The sequence below is a fragment of the Pectinophora gossypiella genome, chromosome 5 (assembly GCF_024362695.1).
Source record: "Pectinophora gossypiella chromosome 5, ilPecGoss1.1, whole genome shotgun sequence".
Lineage (NCBI taxonomy): Eukaryota > Metazoa > Arthropoda > Insecta > Lepidoptera > Gelechiidae > Pectinophora > Pectinophora gossypiella.
In genome coordinates, this window is record NC_065408.1 from 6548490 (window position 1) to 6570185 (window position 21696).

The window sequence follows — 21696 nt, forward strand, 5'->3', positions numbered from 1 at the left end:
ATGCCTCTCGATATGTTTGTGAGTTTCATAGTGTATTTTTATAGTTTTAGGATCTAAGGTCAAAAGCGAGAAGAATGTAAGATGGACTATTTGGAAACAAATATTCATTGCAATTTTCATTTTAGAGTAGTCTTTGTTAAGTTGGCAGGATACAAGATAAGTATTCAAAACATTAGTCGACGCTTTGGTAAATCTACTGATACCTAAACCATTAGATACCTACATATATTTGGAGTATTCTATTGATGTACATACAGCACAAGCAAGTTATAATATGTTACATGAGGGGTTAAGCAAGACTCAGCGTAGCGCGCGGAAGTCAGCACAGCGCAAGTTAATATATTTTTAATTGATGCACCCACCGATGTGTCGAGCAAACATTTACGCGTTTATTCCACCAATGACGAAGCACCCTTTGTTTTAAACTCGCAACATTAATTGGTGGAAAAGTGCGCAATTCGACATGTTTAAACTTTCTGTGCCAAATATTTACAGCGTAATTAATGGGCGTTAATTGTGAATCTCATTCGGTGATTTTGTTCGAAAGTGTTTTTGAGTTTATACCTTTTGGATAGAACTGTGGTTGAGAACTTATTGTTAATGTCAATTCTAGTTACAGCTTAACTTAAATACAAAGAGTAATACCAAGTACATTCAATATTGTATCTTTATACCTATAAAAACTGTTTATAAAAATGAAATAGGATCTGTAAAGTTGCATCCCTTGCACTGTTACACTTGAAGCGCACACAAATTCTTTAAAATCCTTCGAGAGTAACCTTGCTCAAATAAACACAGACTTGTAAGCCCGCGCAGCTTCTGAACGCCTGAAATGATTTGAAAAAATGGCATGTTGTAGTGTTCAGAGCGCAGGTGTGTGCAAGGCAATACAATCATTTTTAATTTCCGTAGCACGTCCAGTGCACTGAATACCAATTACTGTTGGCGTAACTAGTGAACATGCGGAATGCCAGCTGCCCGGGTTATCTGGATTGGTACTAAATATGCAGCGCTATAGTGTGAAGGATTATCTATGGCAGAGCAGTTCAATTATGAGGAGGCACTTAGCATGTCTTCGCGTCGACATAGTTTAGGGAAAACGTAAGATGTCAGGTTGACTCGCCGAAATGAAAGCGGACGCTAAGTTAGAAATTATCAGTGTTACAAGAAATATAAACGTAATTTCATAAAGTACGTATTATCGAATAACAGAAAAGATTGTTGGTTGATTATGAATGAAATTGATATTTTATACCTCAAGTTACAATAATGTGCGGAAAATTGTTTGTGCTACAAATCGAAGGTTGTAAAACACGATTATCGTATCATCGTATGACATACACGTGTCATTATGTTCAATGTCTCAATGTCAAAACCAATGTCGTTTACGGCGTTTGTAGTGCAAGAAGAGTAAGCTAACTAGAATAGTCTGAAGCTGTTGAGTCAATTTAGGTTCCGATAGGTACTCCAGGCGTTGCGTAAGACAGGACGGTTATCTAATAAGTTATCTTTTAAGTAGCGTAAAACTACTATCGTTGCAACCCGGGACAGTTGTGGATAAGATAAGCACAGGACCAGAAAGGGCGGTGTGGATGGAGGAGGCCTATGTCCAACAATGGGATGATGTGGGTTGATTGATGATGATAATGAAAACTATTTTATTGATAATTAAAAGAAATATTGCTTGTACTTACTTCGAAAAAGAATATGAACTTCACTTATTTTTTTATTATTTAAACGTAATTTTATTTATAGACAAATGAATTTGATAAATAACATTTTTTTGTGATCTCAGATCACCACTAACTATTTTGAAATACTGTAAAAACTTGCAAACTATAAGGTCGCCTCTGAAAAAGACTTAACAGTTTGAAATATTAACAGCATTACTTCATAAAGTTTGAAACTGCCGAAACAATAGATCTATCGACAGAAAGTTGAGAAGACTTATTTGTTACTTAATAAGCATTTACGTCTTCGGTGTCTAAGTTTTTAAGTTATTGAAATTTCGTAGTTTTGGGGACAATGTCAAAGTGCATGACGCTGTCCTTATTTTGGTGCAAGCGAGTACAGTGGCCAAAGTTTTTACGAGGCCGTCCACGAGAATGTTGTTGGTGCATTAACGTTTAATGCTCTCCGCTCTAGTGGCTGAAATTTAAAATTGGTTCGCTAAACAGTTGTGGCTTCTAGAATGGATTGAAGGACAATTTTGGATAATTATTAAAACGTTTTCCGGCCAAGGAATATGTTATTATTATTTAGCTGGCAATAACTGCATCATCACATAACTCGTTATTAATTAAATTTATTCATAATTAAGTACTAAAGTCTATGAAAATAAGATGATGTATGACGCGTCCTAAAAAAACATAACCGTAGCTGTTACAAATTCAAACGAAAGACAAGTACGCACGTATGCATATTTTAGAAGCTAAACGTATGGATGGTAGCGATCTGATTATCGCAGTGTATGTTCGTCGGTTATATTGAGGGCAATAGCTGTGTTGAGGACTGTAGCGGTACGGGCTTATACCGGGCTTAATAAATATTTGAGGGGACACCGGGCTCGCCAGACCGGTATCAATTTCCGGGTTCCCACTGGCTTTTGATTTATGTTCACGATGAATTCTTTTTGCAAAAATACACAGATTGTTTATATTCTACAATAAAGTGTGAATACGGGTAGGCAAGTTAACACGGACTGTTTGATATTAATTGCTTATGTTCATACGAAGCTTTAATGTTTTATGTTAACTCTAGAGACTTATTTTATCTACGTACATGGCAATTGGCGACCTTACAAGTAATAAGTCAGTTTCCGCAGCTTTTGTAGTTGTCGTATCAAGTCAATATTTTACATACAAACAAACAGGAACAAACTGACATACATCTCTCTTATTACTGTAGTAAAGTAGCGTACCTAACAACGCTGAAACTGCTCAAGAATTAATTAGACGCTACAATAAATATTAAAGTAGGTATAATTGCTTCTCTGCTGGACTGTGAGGTAAAGAGAAAAAAAAACATAGAATGCCTTAGGAGTTTATCCAGGGCATATCGTAATGTAAAAGTCGACTAAAGTAAAAATCACGACAGAAACTCATTTTAAAGTTATCTTAATGGCATAGTTAATAAGGTTTAATTTTTTTTGCTGGCTCCCGTTTACTGTGAGTCTGAGAGCTGTCAAAATGAACATCAATCAGCATTGTTGCTGTAAGAGATTTTTTATGTTCTCTATCACCAACATTTCGTCATAATAGTTTCTCTTCCTACATATATCTGACGTCAAACTTCAATAGTTCCAAATGTGGTTGCATGTTCTCTTACGGTGGTATTCTTGCTATGCGCTCCCCGACAGGGGTTACGGGCGTGAATTAAACTGTCTGTACAATAAATTAATCTTTTAGTTACAAAACAACATCCCTAATAAAGAGATGGTAGCAAAAAGTAAGTAATAAGTAGTTATGTATATAGGGTATTGTTTGAGTGTGAGCTGTTAGGCTAATAAGGTGTTGCCTGTTACGTTAAGTTTATTTTATAAAATGTAGATAGATATATTTTCTTTCTTATAGGTGTAAATATTTTTCCCAAAAGTGGAGTATAACGAGACGCTTATGCAGGCCCATGACTTATTACTTAAAGGACTTAAAGGTCCTTTATGGTGTTGCATGTAATTTACCTGGAACCTGACAGAGGGCAGCAGTAACTGTCAGTACTATTCAGAGGCGGAGGACAGGAGTCCTAGTATGGCTTTGAAATAGACAACTCGTAGTGCGGAGCGGAAAGCAAGAGGAAAACCACTGCCCTATTTTCCCTAAAAAAGTTACACGGAGAATGCTGCACCGACAAGAGCGTGGTTCTGAAATTAGTGATGATGTATATTACAAAGTAGGATTAAGATTGAATTTCGAGAAATGCGCGTATGGCAAAAAATATTATCCCCATAATTACTAAGTAAAATACATGTCTGGAAATGCGATGTCTACAATATGTATATGAGTCGGTCAACCGGTTGGGACATTGCCTTTTATTTGCACACAAATACAATACAAATAGATAGATAAACTTTACACTAGTCAATATTACTCCAAACAAAAACAATAACGTAGGTATATTCATTCCCGCTGTGACATCGACCAAACCCTTCACAGTTATAAAACAGTAACCTCTCAGGTGTCGGCAGCGTACGTAACCATTTAGTGATTAATGTTGACGTCATGACGCGGCAAGTGGAGCCACACCATAAGTTTTTCCGTTACCGGTACACACGTTACTTAAGGAACGTTTCATATAACGCTTTTACTACTCACGGTGTCAAGTATAAAAGTTGCACATCACCAAGAACATTTTTGTCATCAGCTAATATACTTAGTGTACTGATAAACACACTCGCGCCTGTAGTCCATTTTGAGGTAAATTGAACCACATAATAGTAAGAAAAGTTCTTATGTTCGTTTTTAACCTGGTAACGCCGAGATATTCAACCAGACACATTATTTAAAAAATGGTAGTTAGGATTTTAAAAGAACATTAATTACGGTCTTACGACTTTCAATATAAATTACACTTTATTTAAAGTGTACCGCAACGGCACTGCGATACCGGCCTCGGTGGTCCAGTAACGGCCTCCGCGGTCCAGTGGTTTGAGCGTTCGGCTCACGATCCGGAGGTCCCGGGTTCAAATCCCAGTGGAGACAAATCACGAAAATCACTTTATGATCCCTATTTTGGTTAAGACATTACAAGCTGATCACCAGATTGTCCGAAAGTAAGATGATCCGTGCTTCGGAAGGCACGTTAAGCCGTTGATCCCGGTTACTACTTACTGATGCAAGTTAATAGTCGTTACATGAGCCATGTCAGGGGCCTTTGGCGGCTTAATAGTAACCCTGACACCAGGGTTAATGGGGTTGGTAATACACCTCACAACCCACACGATAGAAGAAAACATTTTTCATTAAATTCATATCCTATACCTAAAGGTTGCCTGGAAGAGATTGCTACCTTAGCAATAAGGCCGCCTGTTGTACTTCCAATTTAATTATAATACTAATGTATTTTTAATGTGATTCAAGTGCAATAAAGAGTCTTTGTATTGTATTGTATTGTAAGAAAACTGTGATACCAAAAATATATGAATCACAATTGCCCGGCACAAGCATATACTAAGTAGTAAGACGAAAACACCACATAATATATATTTTTTAAATTTCCGGGTCGTCGGATGAATGCTTATAAACGTAAAATATAATAACCGATATTGTGGTACAACAATCCGTCAATTATAATGTAAGGTACCTATTGTACATTCCTATCTTCATATGGAAGATGTTTCAAGTAACAGGAATTATCAGACTGATTAATGATATAACATAATACGGTCTAAAACGGTCCACGTTGTAATTACAAAAAGTTATTAAGCTGTCAAAATTAATGACCCACAGTAGTTATGTGTCTTTTGTTCCATAACCACCATAAAGGCAAAAAATATTCTATCACATTTTTCGGTTAAGGTAATAATAGAACGAAACACCTTTTGGCTAAATCATTAATAGGTCCATCTTCAAAATTCTCATGATATATACAATTTTGAAATTGAGTAAGTAATAATGTAGATAATAAAGTACTTCTAAATCGATTTTACCTTGTCATCCTTCACATCGCTGCGCTCGTCATGAATATAACGCAGTCGCTGGGAAAAATTCAACATATCACGTAAACTGAACACCATTTTATCTCACAACTTCACAACACAGTTCACATAAAAGAAAACAATGTAAAATAAATAATAAAATTTGCGGAAGTTACTTAAGAGTCAACTTTTTAAAGTGATAAAGTGATAGTGATAGGCAACGACAAGAAAATTTTATTTGACGCGTCAAACAATTACCCTCCAATTGAAAAACAAATGACAGTCGAACGTTGTTATGACTTTTTATTTTTAATTTTCAGCTGCGATTCCAAGGTCGCGCGGCCTGTCACATAGTTTATTTGTTCTTTTTCTGAGAGAAGATTTTATTTGAATTTATTCTTTAGAACCAAAGAACTTTTATATTGAATTTATCCATAATTACTATTAAGAAATTGAAACTGAGTTTGTTCGTAAAGCGCGGTAAGTAGGTATTCTGTTTTCAAAAATAATAATTTAGAAATTTTTCGCTTATTAATTATTCAACTTATTTTATACAAAACAAAGACCAAAAATAAACTGTACATTTACATTACTCACAAAAAAACTGCAGAGGAAACGGTTTTGAAGTCAGGTCATTGGTTCGGTTCGGATGTAAGGCGACAAGTGGCAAAACTAATATTGCGCATTTACAACCATATTTTGAGGTATTTCCTCAATTTCATATGCAATCGTGGCTTCTAGTCGTTCGCAAGTTTTCATTCGATTTATCGCGACGGTAAAAGGAATTTAAAGTATTTAAGTATTATTATTGAAATTGTGTTTACATTTCAAGCGCTTGAATTGTGTATTTTAAATTTTCAATTCTTTCCTAAGTTTACAAGAACACAAAAACTATTCGAAATTCAGGTGACACTGAAAGAAGAAAATTAAAATAATTATAAGGTTGATATTGACAGGGCAGGTTTGTTGAAATGAATAATAAATAAGACTATGCTTAGATACTTACTTATTTTTTTACAATGGCTAAATACTTCATCTATGTTCGTGATATTTCGCGATTGAGTTCTGATTGAGACGTGAATACAATCCGCTTTGTACATCAAAATTTCAAAGATGAAAGTGATTTATTTAATACAATATAGATATAATGTGCCTAATCCAAGCATTGGATAAGGCCAAAACAATAGGGCCTTCAGGAAGTGATTATTCGAAACAGCTGTCAATTACGCCGCGTCGCGTAACATTGTGCTAGCGTGTAAGCGGTGAGATTGGATTCCGATTGCAGGCGAGTCCGTTAATGAATATCGGCACGTGCATACCCCGCCTATCGGACTGACGCCTACATGTCTATGCACGCCTGGTATTCTCGATTCTGTTTATAATATAAATCCTGCAAAGGTGAAGACTTTCCTTTCTAAAAAAACTAAAGAACTCTTGGTCACCTACTTAGCACCCCAGAACCCTTTTGTTTTGTTACATCAGGTTGGCTGGGATAAGATTTTAAATATAGATATTACATAATGAATAACAAATCAATTTAATTTAAATTAGATTTAATAAATTCAATTTATTAATTATTTATTTACAGTCAGTACTTGACTGTAATCGTAACTTGACAACTTTTGAAAACAACAACGAATTTCAAAACTGTGACATACAAGATCTTATTTCTTTCAGTAAATAATTATTCCGTCTTATGTCGGCATGGATAGGGAATATCATACATTAGCCGTACGTAAAAGTGCTTTGCATAAATAAATAGGACACTCGCTTCGATACGGGAAAAAGCGAGATTAGTTTTTAGAACGGCTTAAAAAGTGTGAGCTGATTTATACGTAGATTTTTTGAATTGTAACACGTGTAGTGGAAGTAACTATGTGGCTTTATTACAGAAGGGGTATTCCCAGAATGTTTATTTTTTCTAAGATGAAAAATATTTTGCCTACCTCTGTCAATTCCAACTATTTCCAACACGTTGTTGTCTAAACGTGAATCACATGAAACGAATATTGTTTATAAGTATGGTTGACATCACATTCAGCTAGATAGATTTATGTATTTGGCAAATATAATCGATATTACCCCAATATTTGCATAAAAAATAAAGGTCACTTTCTCCAAGGCAGGTCAAAATTATTTTCTACCGATTGTACCACGATATTCAAGACTAACCTTTCGAAGCTGGTGTTGCGGTGAACTGAAGTTTACGATTACTGCATCATGTTCGTTCGAACAGTTCGTATTAGTCTAGAAGAATACTATAAAATCGGGAACACTAATCGTAAATTCGTACAACGTATTATGTTGGTAGTAACATCCACATTCTCCTAGACAAAGTGTATGTTGGTAACATTGTGAGCGAGATGATAAATGAATGGCGCGTAAGATGGTAGTACTAAATATATTTGTAGAAATACTTACAGATGTTTAGTTTATGATTCAATTACTCATTTTTTTTTCGAATCGGCTTCAAACTCCAAATAATAATAATACATCCACATTATAGGAAATTCAGAATCAATCTTCCGTTTACATATTAAAGAACATATAAAATTGGCACACGAAACGCATTCTGGTTGCAATATCATTAAGTTGAGTATGGTGTTGCTTAGTTCACGACACGTAAATTGACTTAAGTATTCATGGGCTGATGAATAACTAAGCTGATGGGGACGAGATCGAATCAACCCGATTTCAATGATCGGAATAAGTTTCTTGGATGTTTCACTTTAGCTCGGCCTATCTAACTTTTGAGAAAGGTACGATGTATACAAACGTGTGTTGTCAATTACGGAATGATACCACAGCCGGTCGATTGAACACGCGATAGGACAGTTGTAACTTCAAAGTTTAGTCAGTATTTGGATATACGGGGTGTTATTGACATCGTAACGAATACTAAGGGGGATGATTCAGACCATGATTCTGAGTTAATATCAAGTGGAATTTTCCGTCGCAATATTCACGATTTATTTTTATATTTTTGAAATTATTTTCAATTCTATACTTTTGCGACGGAGAATTCCACTTGATATCAACTAAGAATCATGGTCTAAATCATACCTCAAAGTTTTCGTTACGAAGTCACTAACACCCTGAATTATTGAAATTGTGTCGAGAGTCCTTACGCTTAAATCATTGGATACCATCATAAATGAATTACTTTATTACTTATACACGCAGATGAAAACGCTTTAAAAGTTTATTTACCAAAATATTTTCTTCCGGTAGGCTAGAGAGATTACATGTTTAAAAGCAACAATACCATACGAAAATATATTTTATGTGTATTTTCCTCATAAAAGAAAGTTATTGACAACATACGCAATAGTCTCTCATCGGCAGTGAAATATCGTATGGAAGTCATTTCATTCCGTAGCAAAAGGTATACAGCCACTCGTAGTTCGATCCAATGCCGAAAAGATTGCCCCAACAAAGTAGGCACAAAACAACAAACAAGAGGAAAATAGTAACGCAAAGAGATCGCTACACAGCGTAATACTCACTCATATTTCTTACATAAATTTTGCACATGCGTCGGGGAACAACACAAAGCACGCGAAAGCTTCTTTAAATATTCCTTTCCTTCGTAATCAAAGTGCTGCGTTTGGAAGATAAGAATTCCCAGCGCGCCAAAACGTTGACTGCGGGTGTATGAGGGAATCGTTACAGGACGAACGAAATTATTTCTCTCAGCTATTTATCAAAATTCTGCGAGCAACGCTTCATTTTTACAAGCCACTGCCGCAGTCTTACGCACTCCGTAATTTATGCACCTAAGCTCCTAGTGGGTTACTAAGGGTTCCCACCGACCGTCTATCATCAATATCACACACACACATTGCTCATATAAGTAATTAATTGATGCTGGTGTGCGATACTATTTATTGTATTATGAAAATAATCTTTTATGTCAATCTGGTATGACTGCTTTACTTGAATAAACGAGTAGGTATAACTTACGTTATCTTTATCGCGAATTGGGGAGCGTCTTTCTTTATATTGCAAAAAATTGCTATTTTTCTCTAGATGTAATCTGAATTTATTTGTTTGTTCCGTAAGGTATAATAAGCGAATATTCATGAAATCTCATATACTTCGGTCTTAAAACCTCATCGGAAATCACTCGCGCGTTTCGAAACCGCAATTAAATACGAGGAAAGAGATCCGTGGTAACATATCGGAATATTTTTTCTCAATCACAGCCACGTACGCAGCTGAAAATCGCATCTAAATAAAAATACTTCAAATGACATCTTGGGGATTATATAAAGTAACTCTTGGTTATTCCAATGAATATCTTTAAAACGTGCAGATTAAACACGGAAACTTTTTGTATTTGCTTAGCTCTTCACGGCTGATATAAGTGGATTGCAAAAGTTCCGAGGATGAGCATAAAAATGCTCAGAGTTGGGAGAAAAAAAATATTAACTGAGTATTGCTATAAGAAAGAGTACTTTTTGTCGACTTTTGAGTTGCTTATATTTGAATAACGGAGTTGCTATGTGTATTTTGGCGTATTTATTTGCATGAGCAATATATTTGTTTACTTATTCTATAGAAATCCACAAGAATCATATAAACGGAATCAAATGTCACGAATCGGTAAGAAAAGCAGGAAGCAATAAAATATTATAATGTTTAATGTTTTCGTGACCCAATAACCCAGACAAAATAAAAACATCTCAAGAACAACGACGTACATGAATATACCATACAAAAATAAATCATCCAACAGCTAAACCTATTAGACTGGAGTACCGACGAACAGGGAATGTGAAAAAGGACCATATCTTCAAAATAACAGTTTATGCGGCATCACTAACACACGACGGGATGGCCACTCGGCAGATCGTTAATTTGCGATAGAGGGACAATGACAGGGCTAAATGGAGATAGGCGAACGCTGCAATGTTGTAGGGAGAAAGCGTCGCTTGAGACTGGAAGCATAGAATAAGGAACAAAACTACGTATAGAACGGTAACTCTCCGCTTCCCACCAGCGGCTGAGCTAGATTTACCTCACCCCCTCGGTCTTACTTTGGTCTTCAATCGTATGGGCATCAAACGTGACACACACAGATATGCGTGTACGGTAACGTCAATGTGTAGTGTCTGTGTAAAACGAGGTGTTTTGTATGCAGTGTTCGCAGTGTGCTGGAAGCTTAAGATACTTGTAACATCCACAGTCATATCTATCAAGCCAAGCCCTTTCGAAGCCCTTTCAGATTGGAGTTGAAACACATTAATTACATATTTAATTATTTTGCTCAATACACTTCTTTTAAAAATAATTAATAATCAGCGCACTCAAAATACCGACCTTTACCTTGCTTATTTGACTTCTGTATTTAAATTGTGATTACCGTTAAAAAATGAGACCGCTTAAAGGAAAAGCTAATGAAATGATTATGAAAAGGTAGATACTCAAATACTTCAGAGCAAATAGTAATAAGAGAATTCAGGTATTATACAAGCAAGCTTATTAACTTAAAGAAGTCCAATAAAATTAATGAAAAAGAAAATGATTTTCTTAATTATAAAAGCTTATTACTTTATAAAACGGATTACGACCTCAGTCTACTTTAATTTAAAAAATACCAGTGTAATCCTGATAAAAGAACTTTATTTGTTCTTTCTTTTTTTTGGTTAAAATTGTTCCTGCTTTATATTACAATATATTGAAGCTATATTGTGTAACAGATTATAAACTTAAGATAGCACTCTTTTAAATCAAATAGTTTACGTCAAAATCGCCGGTCACTCAACGTTTTAGAGGAATTTACTTAAATATAAAATCTTTACTTCATATTATACTAAACTCGCACTCATTGCGTCGCACGTACATCAGCGAAACTGTCAAATAGTCCAGTGTGCGGAAGGCCTAAGGATACAATGATATTGATGCGGAATCCTTGCTTTGGGATTGGGATTTCCCACAATAAAAGCTGATGAAAGATAACATAAGCTCAACTATATCCCAATTGGGGTAGTCAGATGTACATCCATCGCAAAATGAAGTAAGTCCTCACCTCACCGAGCTTTCTGTTAGACCAACGTAATAGGTGTACAACGTATAAAACTATAATAAAACTATAAATAATGGGCTGTATAAAAATTAAACGTAGGTAAAAAATAATCCTTGTCGGCTTTGGCTACTTGTTTATCTACGTAATACTTTGTGAAGAGATAAATATACTCAAATATTAAATAATGAGAATGAGTGACACGTGGTGAAGCGGAAATGTAATATGGCGCAAATATTTATTATAAAAAAAACCGGCCAAGTGCAAGTCCGTGCTTCGGAAGGCACGTTAAGCCGTTAGTCCCGGTTACTACTTACTCATGTAAGTAAGTAGTCGTTACATGAGCCATGTCAGGGGCCTTTGGTGGCTCAATAGTAACCCTGACACCAGGGTTGATGGGGTTGGTACTCCATCTCACAACCCACACGACAGAAGAAGTGCAAGTCGAACTCGCGCACGAAGGGTTCCGTACCATTGACTAGGTAAACAACAGTAAATACACAAATTTTATTTTGTAAACTATTTGAAAAATAGGCAAAAATATTGGTTATTTTATATATTTTGTATTCAAGTGAAAATACAACTGAGTATTTCGTGAATATTTCAACTGCCTACCTGTTGCCATGATTGCTATCGATCAAATAAGGACAAAAAAAATTGTCGCGTTTGTTGCAAAATTAAACAAATATTAAGTAACTGAATAAAGTAAGTAAATAAAACATTCCATTCTCCCTCAGCTACAAAGAAAATTCAATGCTAATAACGCAAGTTCATTTTACATTCGGAATTCACTCTCCTATCTACTGTAATATCGAATAAAGCGAAGGTTAAAACTTCAAGTAACAAACGGTAGTGTAAGCAAAGAAAATAATACAGGACTGACGTTGCGACTTCCTACAAAACTACTTAAGTACTCTTACTATTTGTTTTTATCTACTGTAATTGTATGAATTTATTTATAAAAGCTATATGAATAATTTTCAATTATATTTTTTGTCGCCATTACCTTAAAGTCGTAAGACCGAATGTTTTTTAAACTCCAAATCCCATGGTTTACCTTTTGTGTCTGCAAATCTGAGCTTCGAAGGTTAAAAGTCACCAAAAAGAAGAAGAAGAAGAGAAGCAAGTAAGTACCATGAGGTACAGAGGTCCCATGAGGCATGAGCACAGCTTTATCTTTGAACTAATTCTAAAAATAATAAACACAATACATAATTTGATAATATTATTTGACAATCCGCACAAACACTTTTTATAAGATTAAAAACTTATTTCAGAAGCAGAAAAAGTTTTAATCGAATAAGAAAATTATTCAGCGGCGTCGTATTCAGGAATCAATTTGTCGCGTCCCGGGCGATTTGCGAGTTGTCGACTCATGGTTGCGCCGCAGTTAGCCCAGATGGATATTATCTATTCATCGAGAGACCCGCCATCGCGCATAAATGGTCCCACTTGCGAGGGAAAATGTATTGAAATCACAATGTGAACATTAACCTGACGCTTCCTTCAAAAGGATATTTCCACGCACAAAATATAGAAAAAAATGTTTATTTAACAATAGCATTTAAGAGAAATTATTTATTCATGGCACGTCTACATTTTCCCCTTTCTTTTGTTGAATTGAAAAATTGATTCGCTTGCTGTTCCGCCGGCGTAAAGTGGATGGATGCAGCCTGTTTATAAGCTTAACACTTTTGATGGAATTTATGATTTCGAGAATCTAATTTACTTGCATTGCACGCTGCTGCTATAAGTTTCGAGCAAGCTTGGGAAATGTTCCTTTTTAACCGAGTTCAATAATGTTTCATATTTCGCATTTATATTAATATTTTAACGACAGTACCGTGCTCTGTATGTTAACAATAGAACTACCTTTTCATATTTCCAAACAGTCGAAAACTTTATCGGTAACAAAGTGATTTATCAAACCGAAAGGTTTTAATACAATTTTCGACGTAGTGTTGGGTTATGGTTTAAGCGTCAATTTAATCGATAAAACGAAATAAAATAATGAACTGACGGGCGGCGCATCCATAAAACACGATTTTATCATACCGTGGGGAGGGACACGTTTTCGAATATCGTAATAAAAAAGTCACAGATGTCAAATTTATGACGTCGGACCATTGTAAAGAGATTAAAAGATTTACTACGCGACGCTACGCGGTGCTACGAGCTACGCTGCTACGGCCGTAAGTTCTACGGGGAAAATTTTACAAGTTTAATAAACGTGTAAGCCTTTTGTATTGGTAAATGTCACGGTGGTAATCTCTTTCTTAACTTACCGACGCCGGTTACTTAGCAGAATTTACGTACCTGAGAAAAAGCAGAAACAGGTTTAGTTACGTGTATTTTACAATAGCTGTTGTGTTAAAACTAGATGGTGGTTTACAATATATGTGACGATAAATAAGGTAGGTAGTTAAACATTTTCGGACGTAAAAGGCAGTGTTACAGTTTCATTATTCTCTTGTAGTAAAATTGAATGTGTATGCGCGCCGGGGGCTGCGGGTCAGTGAAAATACACGCGGGCCGGCTCGGCAAACATGGCTAATTTTGGAGGGAAAACATACTATTCGAATCGCAATAGCCAGAAGGCCCACCCGTAGAATGTACCTATGCTTACATTCATTTTATATCAAGAACACGGCATTTTCATTAGTACAATAGTACGTACGTTTTATTGTCTGTTATTATTATTACTTGATGTGCGGATGTTTCTTCCTCAGACTAATAATTATTACGGACAGAGAACCAGTCAATATTTAGTACCTTCTATATATAACGGATTACCTCCGACCGTAGTAACTGGACACTTTTCTAAAGTTGTTTTTAGATGAAAATGTATACAAAATATTTGAATTAGCTTGTGTCAACAATTTTGGTTTAAAATATTGATCCTGAATTGTTGACATTGTCGTAAACTTAAGCACCTACTTCCGAATGAATATTTGTACATGGGTACCGTCCGCCAAACTGCACAGCAGTTTGTTGGCAGAAAGGTCACTTTTGTTTGTTTTTTTTTTCAACATTTTATTTTATTAGGTGCAATGTTTTCACCACTAACCTAATTATTCCTAAAAAAGTAGCACGGAGAATGCTACACCGACAAGAGCGTGGCTCTTAAATTACTGATGAATATTTTAACATTTGGTAGTTTCAGAAGTAGGTGCGTCAGTTTACGATTATGTCAACATTTACTATTTACTAGCCTACACTATCCCACTGCAAAGCAAAGACCTCCATCCCTTTCTTCCACTCCTCCCGGTTTTAGCTATCTCTTTCCCGTATGCGTCCAACTCGTCACGCCATCATTTCATTTCGTGCTCAGCCACGACGCCTCTTTATATTTTGCACCCAGTCTGTGGTGTTCTTTGCCATGTCTCTTGATTGTCCAAATAAAAATACCGCAAAACCGGAACTGGCAAGAGCTGATAATTTGTTTAAAGGGAACCAACAACATTTTATACCATCTTTGGTAACGTTTTATACAACCCCGGTATTTTTATTATCGATATAACTTGTTTTAAGAAGCCGCTTTCATACTTTCACAGTATTTTATGCTGAAGTTGATGAACATAAGCGCCTGAATAACCGATCAATAATAATAAAAAATATATAAAGGATCATTTTAGTTAGACAACTTATGAAGTCTGGAAAACCCGGCAAAAATATTAATACGCAGTTAAGGTCGTCTTATTTTAAGGCAATATATTTTTTTATTTCCAGCTACAATGGCGCCGTAAAAATAAGGTAAGTTTTTCTTTATGAACAGTGTTCGCTCCTTCATTTTCTTGCAAACTAAGATCACATCTGTCTCGACCTTAACACGAACGGACGAATTATGAAAAAATAAATTTCCCGCGGGGAGGCAATGCCTTATAAACGTCCGTTAACTCTTCGAATAAATCACGGTAAGCGCCAACGCCGCCAAATAAATAATTTTCTTTATTCATCAAAATTAAAAGGAACAGTTGACAAAGAGCCCTCTTTAATTAAAACCCGCTTTACTTGACTTCCCGGGGTTCGATCATCGAGTTGACGCAGGCTTAGTCTATTTACACAAGTGATTGTTCGAAACAACATATTTACGTCAACCACTTCACCGCTTCATATTGTGACAAGAAGTATTTTATATATTACATCATATTTTTCTCCCTCACACGTATTCCACTTGCTCTTCAATACAATATGCGCTTCTTAAGATTGCAGTGTGTAAACTCAAGTAAAAATCCAAGCCTAGCCCAGATTAAACTAGCAATTCCGACGCTATAACAGATTTATTTAGTTGTAACCGTATGTTCTGTACAAGAGCACATCGGAGTTTTCAATTACACAAAGTGATGGCCGCAGCGCAGCGAGTTGCCCGCGCGCCGACAAAACGCGCGCCGCCGACCGACGTCCGACCCGGCCGATTGCACACCACTCGCTCAAACCCCACCAAAACAAACCACAACAAAAAGAAAATAAGGTTAGTTTTCAAGCGAAAGAGTTCCAGCTGAGAAAGTCGGGGACAACTCGTTTTCGAAAGGTTGAAGGAAAACTCGATCGCTTTTCCAGGGGGAAGCTCTCAGTGGTTTATTGCGTTATTACCTGGACGTGTCTGCCGCGCCGGGACAGCCGCAATTTGGGGAGAAAAGAACGATATGTTGCGAGGAAAGGGATTTTATAGAGCTCAAGCGGACCCGGGAAAAGACCAAGCGCCTCCATCCACGCCTGGCGTAATTTTCTTTGATCGAAAACACTGCACGACACTACTCAACTTTTTATTTTTTATCTAATTCAATATTGTTGAACGGTCTGCAGGATGCGCTTCGCACCATTTGCTCGGATTTTCTTCGGGCTTTGTTGTTGTACTCAGGTCAGCATTAAATAAAATAGAAAAGACGTTTCTGAAAGGTTCTATACACCTTTATGTGACACAAAGGACGCGTTACTTTATAGGATTAAAAACATTGGGTTTTAAACAATAATGCAAAGGCGGTTGAGAAACAATAACCAGATCGATAAAAAAACACATCCCATTACTTTTACGGCAACCCCATAAGTCATCTACACCGAATTCGTTCAATAAAAACGTTAGAGCCGAGAAAGATTTGCTCCAATAATCGGGTGACAAAAACCGTAACTCCACCTAAGGACCTATGAAATAAGAGTGGATGTCCATAAAATAAAATAATAAGCGGTCAATAAAATCTTCGCGTCGACCCGCCCGGGGTAAATCTGTCAAATGCTGAGGAAGAAATAAAAGAAACGTCAGGCCGAGAGGGCGAGAAGTGGTCGAAATTTGATCGGCGACAAGCGAGATCCGAACCATCAATCGGGGGATAATTGGAAGGCTTTTCCGTCGATCGGACGATTGAAACATCACAACCAGTTTTATTCGGCTATTACGCTAATCTGTTTCGTATACCTACCTACTCAAAATGTTCACTCATCTCCACAATAAAAATCATTATAAATTAAATATGACGTATTTTTTTTAGGAGTAGGTAGTAGATTCATTTTATAGAATGAAACGGCCTTTACTCAATATTAAAATGTGGAAAAACAAACAAATTGGGTAGTTTCCTAGGTCAAAGATAAATTATAAGAGTGACAAATAATGGCCCCGATTCCTGCAGACACCGCCTAATTTTATTTTAAGTTATATCCGTCATTTTCATATCCGTCGAAAAGGAAAGGGACGGATGATTCACAGCTCTTAATTTTAGGAAGAATAAGTAAATGAATGAATAACCCGGGCGAATCAAAAGGTGCGTCGCTGGTATGCAATCCGTTTGACGTGCTGTCTACTTAACTGTGTCGGGTTATTGACGGATGTAAAATTTTTAGACGGTTGGTTTAGATTTGTGCTTAAAATTGACGTGTGTTCCATAAATTTTATGCTTGTCGATTACCCGTCCCTTTCCTTTTCGGCGGATAAGAAAATGACAGATATAACTGAAAATAAAATTAGGTGGTATTTACAGGAATTAGCACCATTGTAGTCTCTTTTTTATGAATTTTATCAAGAAAAATGTAATAATATAGTGCGACATATTATCACGTCGTTCTATGACGTCACAGGTTGCTTTTTCATACAATTCCATAGTTTTGACGTTCGGTAAAAAGTAACAGATTTGACTAGTTGGAAACTGTCCTATTGCTAGCAGCAAAAAATGTGTGTAATACCAAAATAAAGTTTGGGCGTATTATCGGCGCGGCGTTACACGGAAAAGCTTTACTGTTCAATGCCACAGATTCCCAGTACAACAACGGTGGAAAATAAACCGAGCTACATAGAAATCAATGTGCTTCTATAACAATCGGTGGAATCGGCCAGCCGCTACGCTCAATAACCCTGACTTCTCATTATGTAGATTGCTCCTCCATTCACGTGTGCATGTTCACTAAACATCTTAGACCAGCAGGGCTAACATGCGCAACGTGGTAAGATAATCGATCGATTCAATATATTTTGTTGAAATCGATAAGTTTATTTTGTTTCCTTATACGTGCACGTAATTTTGGACGTATTTTTCATTATTTGAGTTCACATATTAGCGCCAATCGACAAAACGAAATAATTGGGTAGCTTTATAAGTCCAAGATAAATTATGAAATTCTGACTACTAAATAAAGACAGATATAAAGGTTAAAAAACGTTTTCTTTTTCTATTTAAATTATTTATCAATGTTAATAATACATTACTAATATAATAATAATAACTAATACATTTTGTTACGTTTTTGTATGACGTCACAGGGTGCGGTTTCATACAAATTCCACAGTAATTTCTTTTTTTCACATTACACACATACATAAACTCACGCCTATTCCCACCGGGGTAAGCGGAAACTATAGAATTCTAATTGCACACACACACATTTCACACACACACACACACACATCACATGTTTCACATTTTTGCATTCTCACATTAAGTAAAAAGTAACTGATTTGACTCAGCTCAGTGGGTAGGCCCGCTACAAGGTGGACCGACGATCTGGTGAAGGTCGCGGGAAGCCGCTGGATGCGGGCAGCGCAGGACCGATCGTCGTGATCCTTGGGGGAGGCCTATGCCCAGCAGTGGGCGTCATACGGCTGATGATGATGAACTGATTTGACTAGTTGGAAACTATCTACCCTACCCTATTGTATCGTCAGAATCGATAAAATAACCGTGACAAAATTTTATCACGATGCGCGTGTTAGCCCTACTGGTACATAATGTGGCCTGCTTATAATATGCATAATGTGGAAAAACCGTCCATGTGAGGAGAAATTCTAAGATAAATTCTTGCTTAACTTCAGTACTGAACGGCTTCTACCGTTGTAAGTAACGAAATTTGTAAACAAAACGTGCAACACTTTATTTAATGACTCATATTTAAGTTTATTAAGGGAGAACGACATGAATGATGTTATTATAAAATAAGGTATTACATTCCAAAAAGTAAACGTCTTTTTAGAATTATATACTAAATGTTATTCGCTTACATAAATATATTTTTTGAATTATCACTATTTACTGTCATTGCCAATTTGACAAGTGTCAATCGAAACGATTTTTTCGTAATGTTTATATTTTATCCTAAGTTCATGTAGCTACCCGCCCGCTATTATTATACTTGTACAAAATTTTCCTGTACCCAAAGGTTGCCTGGAAGACATTGCTGCATAAGCAATAAGGCCGCCTGTTGTGCTTTTCTGTATATGCTGTCCTTATCTCTGTATTGTGTGTCCATTGTGCTCAATAAAGTATTTTATCTATCTATCTACCTTACACAATAGGTAAATAATATATATTTCTTTATAACATATTTCTTAACGTATTTTAACACTTCTTGAACAGATAGAAGTAAAAAGCAATAACTGCACGTAACATGCAATTTACTACCGTTAATTGGAATCAGCCAAGCAAGCGAAGAATACTTCGATCATTTAACATACCTAATACAAATTAATTTATTACTATGTATCATTAAGAAATTAAACCGACTACAATACTTAGTGAGAACTCCATAGGATCCGACTGCGATGTTAAAATTACTTTTATCTCAAAAATAAATTAAAGTTAAAATAAATTAAAGAGCAAAGGCAATTTATTATTTATTTTAGGAGGATCAACAGTTAATTGAATTCTTAATTTAAATAATTGTTTCATCTATTCCATTCTATTTTGTTGTAATCTATAATTATTTTGTATAATTACTTATCGAATAATATGAGTATTATCTCAACGTGCTTTGTATTTTATTATTTCGTTTATTTCTTTCAGCAGGAGAAGTGGGTGACTTGTGAAATTAAACCAATAATAGTAGAGAGTCGGATATGATTTAAGCTAACTTTATTTATTTATTTTAGGTACACATACAGCAATCCATATTAAACTTATTCAGACAACATTATAAATAGAAAGAAAGACTTGGTATATATGCTTGCCAATTACATGCGTACACAACATTCACCGTAAATGAAAACAAACAAATTATATTAATACTAAACTATATAAATTATAACAATTTTTTTATGAACGTTTTAACAAAATACAAATTCGAATATAATCAAAGGAGCATTAAAATGAAAAAGTAACTGGTAACAACCATGATTGAACTACAATATCCATCACGATTCCTGATCATTAGCGTGATATCCGGGGAAGATGAATTGAAATATGACGAGATTTAAATTGTCTATTTATAATCTTAGTATTCTCCTATGTATAATAAGTACAAAATGTATGTATACGCACTTCCATTGCAAATTAAATAAAATGTTTTTTTTTTTTACGTTCTACTTCCTGCGGCTAAGTACAAGACTTCTCGAGCATCCTCCGACTGCAACGAGCGTAAAACTAGATAAAGGTAAATAACCCAGTAATAAGTGTATCGAGGGAGATAATCTGCATAATTGGAACTTGCAGGATATTACATTCATGTGAGGAGACGGGCAATTTTCTGGTTCATTTCCGACGCTTGGACGCCGTTCGGAGTAACTGAAATTAACGTTATGTGTAATGTCGAAGCAATTAAAAACCTCATCACTGGTTATAGGCCGTTGTGAAACGAGAAAATAATGGTATCAATGTGGGACACAGTCGGTATAAGAGCACCTGTATTGGATAGATATAGATATATACGATTGGAGGACAGAATTTCTGGAACAAAAATTGTTAATCTTTTTTTTACTCCACACTCACTTAATCATGACTTCGTATATTAAAGATATGCAATACTTTTTGCAATACTTAAAATTGAAGTTTATTATGCTCGCTCTTTACTAAATGTGAATTTAAAATCATGTCTTAATAAAAATATTCAACTTAAGATACAACTTTATTATATGCGAAATACAACTTCGGATTTAATAACCATTTAGCTTTCAAATAAAGAGAAACGCAACAGAAAAAATATTTCGCGAATCTCTAGTAGCAATAGTAAGTAAATGAAATACTAAAATGTTTTAAACAGCAGGTAAGTACCAAGAATGCTTCAAGAATGTTAATATGAACTGGCAAACAAAATAGCGTTTTAAGTTAAACATAAAATTTACTACGAAAGAATTCAATTACACGAATGAATATACGTAAAATTATATACTTAAATAAGCTTCAAGGAATCAGGCATGTCAGCAAAATTGAAAATACCTTAGTTGCGAAATGCTTGTCGAATATATTTTTACTAACAAAAGCTTCAGGAACTAGGAAACGACGCGGAGTAATATTACCGCACAGTGTTACGGATATGGAATTTTGTGTCAAAATTTCCTGGGATCAAAATTATGTTTATTTAATTAAACACGGCCCCAAGCAAACGTCAGTCATAATGTCGACGGGCAGGAATTTGTGCCCTTTGATTACATTTCTGTCCGTGCTTCGCGTCCGCGCTAAAGAAAATTTTGATAACAATTTACAATAGTGCTTTACGAGAAATTGAATTCTGCAAAACTCGCTGATTGTTTCCAAGTTTTTTATGGCTGATAGTGGTTGCTTGGAAGAAATTGCACCAGAGCAATAAGGTCAGATTTGTATGTTTTGTTTGTGTGAAATAAAGT

General features: G+C 35.6%; 1 protein-coding gene across 6 annotated transcripts in view; it reads right to left on the minus strand.

The window, feature by feature from the left end:
• LOC126366829 (polypyrimidine tract-binding protein 2) overlaps positions 1-21696 on the minus strand; it is a 496400-nt gene that overhangs the window by 86412 nt on the left and 388292 nt on the right. Inside the window, exon 1 of one of the 6 annotated variants that reach the window (XM_050010130.1) lies at positions 5645-5863. The exons of the other annotated variants lie outside the window; for them this stretch is intronic. Coding sequence (XP_049866087.1) covers positions 5645-5731 — 87 coding nt within the window. The 5' untranslated portion in view covers positions 5732-5863. Of the gene's footprint in view, positions 1-5644; positions 5864-21696 lie in introns of those variants that run through there. 6 annotated transcript variants of the gene reach the window in all.